Below are 11,518 nucleotides of genomic sequence, written 5' to 3'. Positions count from 1 at the left end.
ACAAGGGCCTCAGAAGTTGTGATCCAAGGACAAAAAGAGAAAGAAAAAAAAATCTAGCGCCCAACGTGGGGCTCGAACCCACGACCCTGAGATTAAGAGTCTCATGCTCTACCGACTGAGCTAGCCGGGCTGCGCAAAGTAAGGAACGAACGATGCTTTTGACCGCAGCTCTCAGAATCTACACTACCTATTTATTATAAGTGTCTCTGTCTCATACTGCCCCCTACCGGTCCCACACAGAAGCATCTCTTTAGCTGGACGTAGTCGAGTTCACTGAAAACTACTGAGAAGTTAACTCATGATTATCTCTCTAATTAATATGCATTTTACAAATAGTTGTTTTTAGGGGGGGGGTAAGATCGCCAATAAAGCCTGAATAAAACTTAAACGGTTATTTGATAAAGAGACGACAGTTGGCTGTTTTTTTTTTTTTTATATATATATATATTTTAAACTAGCAAGAGATACCTAACGGTTTATTGCGTTGGCTATTTCAGATAACATCAATTCTTGGACGTTGAATTAAAGGAAACTAATATTATGTTAATATATATTATTGTGTTAACATTTAAAAAAAAAAAAAAACACCACCATTTGACGTGGAAATGGACGTCGTTTACCTTCGCTGTCTGTGGTGCCGCCGAACTGACTCAAAGCTGCCACTTCCGGTCCTGTTTATTTGAGTAATAAAATGTTTTTCGACAGGTAAGTGAAAATAAATAAAAAAATGTGCCTACGAGAAAATAGTTCAATGTCTGTCGTGTTTTGCCACCAGATAAAGGACGAAAAACTACACAAGTACCCGGATGCTTTAACCGGAGTCAAACTCCTTGTGTGTCTACATACATGGTCAATAAAGTGATTCTGATTCTGATTCTTTACTTGACTAAAAGTAAATATTCACCAAATAAGATATGTTATTGTTAGTGCATTAATTTATAGAGAATTAAAAAAAAAATGCTTTAGAAAGACTGTAATCAGCCAAACGTATTTAAAGTGTTGGAATTGAAGGTGCTTGCTCTGCAGACCCTTTCATTGTTATATAATCTCAAATTGTGGCATATTATTCATGCATTGATATGTCAACAAAGTAAAAAGAAAGATAAACAGGCTAATTAAACATATTTACACTGGGTCATAGAGATCCCCCTTATTTGAAAATGGATGAAAAACAAACAAATCTATTTTAAACAAGTGAAATACATGATTCTATTATGCAAATTATTTTGGAGCGGGTGATGATGAATGTGAGATTAAATTGTTTAAATATGACCTACATTTTATGCCAGCAAAGCACAACAGATAGCCTACAAGGACAATTGGCTTTGAGTGACCTACAGTGTAAAACAAGGTGTCAAAAATCCTTATCAACCCGAGTACAATCTTCATTTTTGTTGCGAGACAAAAGAGGTTTTTCTGGAAAAAAAAAAAAAAAAAAAAAAAGTACTAAAATGGAGAGCTTTGGAAATTCAATATTTAATTCCAACTATTCTGCAGGCTGCATTAAGTGGTGATGTGTAGTATAATACCTGTTTCTCTGTGGCAATAGTTTGGGGGTAATTTCCCTAAACAATCTTTATTGGGAATATATTCAAAATTAGATAAAGAAAAGTAACATAGTGAAGCATTGTGTACCCAAAAAAAAAAAAGAAGTAAAATTGCACTTTAGTGGCGTGAAATAAATTAAATTACCCAAAGCCTCCTTGGGCCACTGGGGGGGAGGGGGTAATTCATCCATACTTTATTATGGATATGATATATGATATACAGGAAGAGAATTATCATTTTAGATGATGATGTGCTAAAATATTGTGAATTATTGTAACGTCATCTACACAGCATGGATGCAGTCAGTGAGACGTTTTGTTTCACTACGACTAGTTTGCAGAAATACCTGAAAACTGGTTACGTGTGGTACTTGAAGGCACCACGGGCCTGGGTTCTCCTTCTACGTCAATGACACTGGGCGGTACATGAATGGGGTTTTGAAGTGGGAGGGCCCGTCATCTGACTTTACCAAGCAGGGGAAAAAAAAAAAAAAAAAAAAGTGGGTGTTGTTGTGCTGTGCTGTTTGGTTTGGTGCATCTTCATGACTGCTTTTAAACGCGGGTAGCGGATCACCGCAGCGGAGGGATCGGCCCGGAGCAGCAGCAGCACCACCAGCACCACCAGCAGCAGCAGCATCCATCCATCCATCCATCCATCCATCAGACGTGCAAAGGCCGGCGTCGGTGCAGCAGTGGGAAGCTCGCTCCGACCCCGCCAGCCTCAGCGACGGCGACCCGGAGCCGCAGAAGGAAGAGTCGTGTCGGTGAGCCATGGGTTTCCGCAAGAAGAACAAGAGCCCGCCGGTGCTGAGCCACGAGTTTGTGATCCAGAATCACGCCGATATGGTTTCGTGCCTGGCCATGATCATCCTCCTCGGCCTGATGTTTGAGGTACCGTGCGAGTGGACAGGAGCTGCGGTTAGCCGGGCTGTTAGCTGATGCTAACTTACCTTAGCTGGCTTGACAGCAGCCCTCCAGTGGCAGCGCGCTAGCGTGTCTCTGTCCTTCCCCTTCTCATGTGTCTCAACGACTGCCAAAAAAAAAAAAAAAAAAAAAGAGGGAGTAGAGGCCCACTGGCACAGCTAATAAGTCATCTTACCAGGCGGCTAATCCACTGCCTCCAGAGCTAAACGGTGCATGTTTCTGGCCTTTGACAACAACATGGTCATCCTAAATATTTGTCTGCATGCTACACATTTGGTTACCTGTCCTCTTGAGTCGACACAGAGACGAGTACCCAGCCACGTTTGAATGAAACAAGACAGCTTTTCTCCCACAAACCTGTCCCCACCCATACCCAGCCTGCGTACTGGACACACTGGGAAGATAACTGTCCACCTCCAACTTCCCCTGTTAGATCAAATCTGTGCCTTTAATCAGCCTTTGTTTGTAAAGACAGGGGAGTTACAGATTGGTGCAGAATTATTAACACGTATACTATAGGGGGGACTGTGAAGCCCATGACACACACACACACACACTCACTAATCCTGACACAATAAGAGGCATTGTGCTGCAGCAGTGAACTTACTCATTTTGCTGGAGGCCCCTGGGAGTCCCTCCAGGCAGCTCCTGGAGGTCTCCAGACCCCAATTATGGGAATCAGTGAATTCAGGATGTTGTGGAGGCACCACAGTCCTCGCTCATCACATACGTGCATGAAATGACTGAGTTTTTCCACAGCTGAAACTCCACAAACACCGAGCATGGACGCAGTCAATGAGACGTTTTGTTTTACTACGACTAGGTTCAATTCATTCGACAGAGGATTAAATGTGTTTTAGTGTAAATTCATTAACACGAAGACTTGGCTCCCATTTTATGACTTTTGTCAGTGGTCAGTGACAAACCCCTCCTCTCCTTTCAGGTCACAGCAAAGTTTGCCATCATGTTCATCACAGTCCAGTACAACGTAACTCAAGCGCAAGGTGAGCTGACATTTTTTGGCCACTCATCGATTACCTGTTCTGTCTTTCGCAGCCACTGTTTAGGCTTCAAGGTTTTAACTTCGTCTCTGTTTTTCTTTTACATTTTGTTCTTCCTGTAGATGAGAAAAGAGAGCCGGCGAACCTTTACCAGTACGGCCCTAAAGATGTGGCCACTATCTTTTTCTACTTGCTTATTGCAGTCATCCTTCATGCCTTGATACAAGAATATATTCTGGACGTGAGTACATCGGTGTTGAAGCTCAGCACCTATCTGACGGGCTCACACGGTTTTCCTTTTGTAACACTGTAGTTTTTGTTGTTGTTGTTGTTGTTGTTTTAAAGAAGCTCTCCAGCTCTACTTTAACAACTTGCACACAAGTCTCTTTTTCAAGTGAATCACAATAGCTGCCACAACCTGTGTGCTCTCTACAGTAGTCTATACTGTTTCCTTTCAAAAGCATCAAAGTTTCAGACTCCACTATCTGTCTATTCGAAGTGTAAAACTTCCTCCCTCCCGCCTGTGTGTGAGCTGTAGTGACTAAAACAGTGCTCATGTTCATCCTGACATCTTTTGACTTTGATGACTAATCCCAGTAGGATATCATTTAAGATCAAACAAATTTTTATATTTTATTCCAAAAGTTCATTAAAAAAATCTTTTTTTTTTGGGGACCACATTTAACAGTATACAAGGAGTTATTCTATGAAATATTTTTCTATTTCAAAAGATAGGATCACATTTTTGTCATGTCTGTCTTAAAACAATAGTCAGGTGACACAGAAAGACGTTCTGCTTGCTGTAATGTTTTTACTCTTTGTACTGGCTGTCAATAGATCTCTTCCCTAATGCACTTTAAGTTTAAGAAATTGGGGCCAACAAGCTATTTAAACCCGCTCAAACTCCCGAGCCACTCAGACTTGAAAACTTCTGTGGAAAAAGGAAAAAGGCAAGGAACTATTTACACTGATTCAAATTGATGTTAGAGCTGTGACAGTCACTCAGAAACAGGCCACGTTTCCACATGAATCCTGTAGGAAAAATTTCACTAAACAGATGTGAGTTTTTAAATGAGAGGGTGTCACTGAAAAATGTGGCTCTTACTTTGATAAGGAAAGATTTTGTATGGAAAACTTTTGCCTTGTTTTGCCTCCCAGTTCGCTTGCCACTTCATCCTATCCTGATCTCCACTGTTTGTGCTTTTATCTGCTATTGTAAGGATGTAAAAAAAATCCTAAGCTTTATAAAGAAATGAATGTCTTTCACATCACAACAGAATTAAAAGAAATCAAAAGACTTGAGAACAAATAAGCAATTAAAAGCAAAAAGTAAGCAATAAAAATAATCAGTACATATAATATGAACAATATTAAGCAAACAACACATGATGTACAGTAGCAGTAAAATCAAATTGAAATGAATTAATAAAAAAATGTTTTTAAATAAGAAATAAATTGGGCCTAATCAGGAAAGGTTTCAGTCTTGATTTAAAAGCTGGTCATGAAGTTGATTTCCTGTTCTGGGGGATGAGGCTGGCCCAGTCTGGATCATCAGCATGTGATACGGTGTTTTAATGTGTTCACCATATGTCTTTATTTTTAATTTCAGAAAATGAATAGAAGGCTGCACCTGTCAAAAACCAAACACAGCAAGTTCAATGAGTCCGGACAGCTCGCAGCGTTCTACCTGTTCTCCTTCATCTGGGGCTGCAGCATCCTGACGGCGGTACGAGCGGACAGGACACCCAGAAACGCACTGACCCAGTCTGCGTCAGGCTTTTTCTCATGCTGTGTCTCTTTTCTCTCTGACAGGAGAACTTTGCAACAAATCCTACTTTCTTATGGGAGGGTTACCCACACACTCATATGGTGTAAGTAAACGTTATACGCCTTTGTACAGCATAAGCTCACATATTACAATTTAGTGATTATTCTTAGAAAACACTTAATTCCAACCTTGAACAAGTTCCACTGAGGAAGTGTTTTAATTTAGAAGTTAGAGAACTTTTTGAATGATACATGATTCACATTTGTTTCACTCGTTTGGATTCATAAAATTTCTATCAGTTGGCTTAATGTCATAGATTGATGCCAGACTATGTTTGTATCTCACTGGCTTGACTTGTTCGTGCATTTCAGTGTGTTTTAGATGATAGTTGCACAACATTGTCTAGTATTGTATACTAATATGATGTAACTTAAGTCCATGCTGAAATGACACCCAGGTCCTCTCATCCTCTGCACAACCTGTCCTCTGTCTAGTTTTCAGGTCAAGTTCTTCTATATTTGCCAAATTGCCTATTGGCTCCATGCTCTTCCTGAGTTGTACTTTCAAAAAGTACGGAAGGTAAGAGTCATTTTCAAAAGTCATGAATGGAAAAAAACCAAAAACACATTCAAACTTTTGCCGCGACTTATTTGTGTAGTTGAGTACTCTTGAATTGTAGCTGTGACACCTGGGCTCAGGTGAAAAGACAAGTCATCTACTTTGAAGGGAGCTTTACAGCCACATACACCATTTACATCTGGAGTCCTTTTTGTCCTACTTTCCAGTCTGTCAACAGAAACACACCACACTATGATACACTTCATTTTAAAAGTCTTCAAAGTAAAAGGGACTATTGTGCCCCTACAGCTTTTAAACTACACTGAGTGTTCAGTTAATGTCTTTCCAGGCACATGTTGACGTGTCTCAGGGAGTAATCAGCTGAGTGCTGTGATTCACGGAGCCCATGTGCAGTATGGCGCACATAGAGGCTACTTAAAACAATTTGTTCTTCTGCTGCACGACTTAAAAACAAGCAAGAATGACCAGAGAAGTGTTCGCTAGGTTGGGATGAAGGAGCTATTATTTATTAATGCCCCGTCTTCTGTTTCTTTGAAAAGATCACATTGATTTGTGGTTTGTTGAATAAAGCATGTGAGGGAAGTTCTTTTGCTGTTTTGTCAATACCAATTGCGTGCACATAAATATTTTGGAGTAAACTGGAGCCAAGTAGATGTCATGGCAGAGAAAATATGTCATCGTTTCAAAGATGACTGGTGGTTAATGAGTCGGGCTGTGTTTTAAGGGTTTTACACTGTAAAGAAAATGGCACGATGCTCTGAGTTTTAAATGCTGAGGTCCAACACGAAGCATGTTTTGTCATCCAGATATGTTTCCAGCAAACTGTAGTATTTCTGTTACATGCTGTTACTAACACAAACTCTCCCTTTGTTTTATCCTTCCAGGAAGACATCCCCCGCCAGCTTTATTACATTTGCCTTTACGTTGTCCACATCACCGGTGCCTACGTCCTAAAGTGAGTCCAATAATTATTTTTGTCCTCTGAGGATGAAATAAGGAATTTTCACAAGAAGCACTTTATCTCATAAAGATCTAATTCAGTCTGATAATGACTGAGAATGTTTCAAACCAGCGCCTATGAAATAGTTTTAACTTTGTATTGGCTATTACACTAAAATATGTAACAGTAAAATTAGTACATAATTATTAATTAACAGCTCTGACCTCCTACTTGACACTAATCCACTTCAGTGTCTTGCAGCTCATGGGGTGATTGATTTTTTTTATTTTTTATTTGATGGACTGTGAGTAGTTTATCGTCCTCAAATGCACCCATAATATTTTCATCCTCATTTTAAAACTCTCACTTGGGTCATCTGACTTTTCCCCTGCGCAGGGAATGAACGTTTTCATAGTTGTTGTTGTTGTTGTTGTTTTACCTGTGAGCTCTACCTGTCATTTACTCTGGAGTCTCTTCCCTTTTTTTTTTTCATACATTTTCCTTTTAAGATTATGAATCTAAAAAAAATGTAAAGTCAGGAGCTGGTATAAAAGGGTTAAATCTTCTGGTCCACAGGCATGTTCTCTCAGAAGAGTGGGTGATCAGTGCTGCATCCTGATTTTGGCCCTCTGTAATTTCTGCACTGCCTTCCTTCTCTGTCCTCTTCCTGTTCAGCCTCCACCGACTGGGCCTGGTGCTGCTGGTCCCTCACTACCTGGTGGAGCTTCTGTTCCACGCGTCACGCCTCTTCTACTTCAGTGATGAAAACAAGCAAAAAGGGTACCACTTTTGATCTTTCTTCTTTTTTTTTCACTCAACATTTGCTGTCGTATTTAGTGAGTAGTAGTACTACTTCTCGGACTGAGCAGCTTAATGCAACAGCTAATTTTCCTCTACAGTTTCACTCTGTGGGCTCTGCTTTTCGTCATCGCCCGCCTCCTCACCCTCACACTGTCAGTTCTAACGTTTGGCTTCGGCCTGCCCCGTACAGAAAACCAGGGCTTTTCCTTAGCGGAAGGCAACTTCAATGTGCTCACCATAAGGTAGGCTCGGATGGCAATTTACAAGAACATCTCTTCATGTATCATACCTGGCACGATTGAAAATGGCACCTTAAAATTAAATAAACACCACTCCACCCCTTAGGATGACTTGTCTGGCAGCTATCTGCCTGACGCAGGCCTGGATGATGTGGAAGTTCATTAATTTCCAGTTGAAAAAGTGGAGAGAGCACAGCCAGAACCAAGCCTCGAAGAAGAAGACGGTCAGTCCAAAGAGCAAGCCTCACAAAAGGGAACCTACAAGGGGTCAGTATGCACAACCGATGTTTATGATTATTTATTGTTTAATTTAGCTCATTGTTGAATTTGCCTATTTGAAATCGCTGTAATCAGAAGTGCTTCAATGAACTTGTCTTGTCAGGAGGTGCTGCCAATGGAGTGGTCAAGTCTGAGGATAAAACATCGCCACGGGCACGAAAAGCCAAAGCTTCATAGAGACAGAGGAGTTGCACGGTAGAAAAAAATTAGTGAGGGAGTTCTGACAATGTGACATTATGTCTTTACACAACTTAAAATTTTGTCTACTGCTCTCTAAAACAAATGTTTAAGCGCACTAAGAAACCTTGCATAACTGTCCCTGTGGGGTTGGAACTCCTTTCTGAAACAGTTCAGTGTTACTTTCTGCTAGAACTGTTTATTATTCATTTGGGGTCGCTGCAGATGGGACGTTGGCAGGTCAGTGCTGGTTTTGATGCTTTAACAGGATGGATTTAGCTCTTCAAAGTGTCCTTTTGTGTAAAGATACGATCACTCGTCGGGTACTTTAAAATGAGTTGCTCTTCAGTAATTTGACATTGAATCAGTTACCGTCACAGTACCTTAAAAAGCCAATTCTGACTTCAGGGCAACTTAATATAAAGTGTTAGCGTACAGATTACAGACTTTACAGGGTGTCATTTTAAGTTTGGGCCTTATTCAGTTCAACTCACTAAACAGGCCACTGGCTCATGTCCCAAAATAAAGCCTTTCTTGCTCTGCAAGACAGCACTTTGATATTCTGCTGTTGTCAGGAAAAGATCCTAAATTAATCACTCCGGAGGAATATTTGTGCTATTTAGGTATTTGGCATAACTGCAGCCACAAAAGTGAAGCTTTTACTTTAACTCCTTGATCATTTACTGCCATTATTTGACAGCCTCTGCCATTGAAATCCAACATGTTAGACGAGGATTGAGGCACTTTTATATTTTTAGATTGCTTTTATCACCAGCCTGGTAATCAGCCTGTTCCATGGGGCTCATCCGGGTGAGGAGACTTAACCAAGAGGAAGCTGTACTGTAACCTGTGATGCTGTACTGTATGCATACAGTTAAATCTTTATAATGGCATGATTGGAAACTTTAGCAAGAAGCTGTGTTCGAGGCTGCACTTAAGTCTTTTATATGGTAATGTTAATGCATGATGGTTTAAGGCTAAAGACTTTATGGCTAGTTCCTACCTGTGCTGTTGAGTTTGCGTCTCTCTCACACACTACCACAAAAATACACTCACAAAACACAAAAGCATTCAGTGGCCTTTTTACAAACTGCTGCAAGAGGTTTCAGTTATTTATTTTTGTCATATACTACAGATAGTTATTATTTTCTATGCTTTGAAAAGCTATAACCAGCAAACACAGCGGTACATAGCAACTGCATTTAGTTAATCCAAACAATACAATCTTTCTTCAAGTGTCCTTATAATGTTGGTGGTTTATTACACTCGTTCTGCTTGTGTTGTGTTCTGTTTGCCTTCTTTCTCTTTGCTTTTTTATTTTTGTTTTTATTATTCTTCAGGGGTATCAGGGGACAAGCTGTTCGCCACTTACACCAGAAGTTACGTCCCATGGTGCAATGGAAGGTGTGCTTGTGAGGGACTGTGTTCGTACGCCCGCGTGTACAGTATTGTTTTGCCTCCCGTGTATGTTTGTGAATTGACTTGGCCTGAATGATGACGGGGGTGAATAAATGATGTTTATAGCTTGTCTCGTAAAAAGAGTTATTGCCTGTGTGCAGAGCATGAAATGTGACAATCTGTTCAATGACTCCGGCCCATCGGTTGTGTTTCACAATCATTTCCTGTTCTTCGGTTCTCTTTGGTCGGGCCTCAGCCTCAGTTCCCAACAGGATTCTGTGTGTGAAGCACTGAGTTGTGGATAGGTGTACGTTCTGTGGGTTATTGGTTACTAAATGCTTATGTGTTCAATGTCTCTGCCCCTCCGAAGCTCGAACCTGTGCGAGAGAGAGACTGTTTGCCGAGTATGGCATGTTTTGTCCTTCCTGCTTCACCTTTTCAATGATCCTGACATTGCTATGGAGCACACCTACTATACTGTTGGTCTCTCCTCTCATGGACCGAGTCCTGCTCTGCTACTAAACCACTGTGCATGTGAGACTCCGTACAGAAAAGACTGCTCTACCTGTTGCACAGACAGCTGGAGTTTGGAGTCTTAGTCTTGAGTAGGAAGGAGAGGAAGATGCCGTTCATTTTTTTTTTTTTTTCTCCCTTTATTGCTCCTTATTGGGACTCTGGTGGTCGTTCAAGCCCTATGTCTGTCTATGGCAGTGTCATAGGAGGGAAGGAAGAGCAGAGGACTTATGTACCAGCCTGTTATTAAACTGTCTCAGATGTAAACTATAAAAAAAAAAAAAAAACGACTTAACCCTACACTGTACGAAACTGTCAGATTTTTAAGCTATTTTTATAGAGGGAAAACTGTTGAAATTCACTGTTGTTCCGTACACGCGTGTGAATATTTCTTTTGCATCCATGTTCTGAATTGTTTTTTTTATCTAAGAATGAAGCTTGCTAAACTGTTAGTGTGGGTAAACATTGTGGTATGGGTGTACAATTTACTTATCCTAATGGTTTGTTTAACTTCATGGCCTTATTAGAGCAACGTGAACGCAGTTGTATGACAGTGCTCAGTAAACACTATGCTGCCGATGTACATTGCAGCTTTCACAACCACATGGTAGTAAAATACACCGTCATAATGACACTAGTCATCCGCACATCAGTTTAAATCTCTGATCAGAGGAGTAAATGGAGTTTTTTTTTCTTTGTTCCAGTCCGGCAGGTGACAGGCCTGTTTGTAAAGCTAACAAAGTCGATTTTTTTTTGCAGTGAAAACATCTGTCGGCTTTTCTTTGCTCATCGGATGTCACGCCGTGCAACAGTCAGGCTCTGAAACATGAGCCACACCGCAGTTCACGGCCCCCTCGCTTTGAGACACAATAGCCTGTATAAACCCACAGGAATGCACTTTTTTGCATTGTATGCATTATGCACCACAACACTGCCCACTTTGGGTTGTTTCTTTTCAATGAATTACAAATTGGAGTTGCTTGATTTAAGACTGTGCATTTTGTCATTGTTGAAAACATAAAAAGAAAAAAGAAAAAGGCTGCAATGAATTAACTTTGAGCAACCTCTAGGTGGCAACAGTCATCAAAGCATTTGAACATGAGATTACCTTTAAAAAAGACATGCATAGAGACACAATGTTTATTGTATTCTATTAATTCATTCTGCATTGTCCTTGATTTGTTTTATTTTGCTGCTTGTTTATAGATGTTGCGATATATTTCCTTTTAAAATGTGTTGTCTCTGAGCTGCTCTGATGGTATATATTTATGCAAATTATTGTGAGTTCTGTTCATTTTTCTTTGTCACTATTTTTTTATTTCATTTTTTGAAATAAAGCTTTTGTTCATTAC

The 11,518-nt window shown here is 40.3% G+C and overlaps 1 protein-coding gene and 1 non-coding gene across 2 annotated transcripts; one reads left to right on the top strand and one right to left on the bottom strand.

The window, feature by feature from the left end:
- Window positions 1-57: 57 nt before the first annotated feature.
- On the bottom strand, window positions 58-130 carry trnak-cuu (transfer RNA lysine (anticodon CUU)). The gene has a single exon. It is a non-coding gene; the product is annotated as a tRNA-Lys (tRNA).
- Window positions 131-1,721: 1,591 nt separating this feature from the next.
- Window positions 1,722-11,518, top strand: LOC138635553 (translocating chain-associated membrane protein 1-like 1). The gene is made up of 11 exons (XM_069723097.1): window positions 1,722-2,438; window positions 3,415-3,475; window positions 3,595-3,713; window positions 5,082-5,198; window positions 5,285-5,343; window positions 5,735-5,819; window positions 6,704-6,774; window positions 7,435-7,539; window positions 7,659-7,802; window positions 7,906-8,066; window positions 8,182-11,518. The coding sequence occupies exons 1-11, from the start codon at window positions 2,319-2,321 to the stop codon at window positions 8,253-8,255; spliced, it is 1,116 nt and encodes a 371-aa protein (XP_069579198.1). The 5' UTR covers window positions 1,722-2,318; the 3' UTR covers window positions 8,256-11,518.

This window comes from Brachyistius frenatus, unplaced genomic scaffold (assembly GCF_029030835.1).
Source record: "Brachyistius frenatus isolate BFR_SWC_R1_liver_20210118 unplaced genomic scaffold, ASM2903083v1 Contig_6, whole genome shotgun sequence".
Classification (NCBI taxonomy): domain Eukaryota; kingdom Metazoa; phylum Chordata; class Actinopteri; family Embiotocidae; genus Brachyistius; species Brachyistius frenatus.
This window is presented reverse-complemented; position numbering and strand designations above follow the sequence as displayed.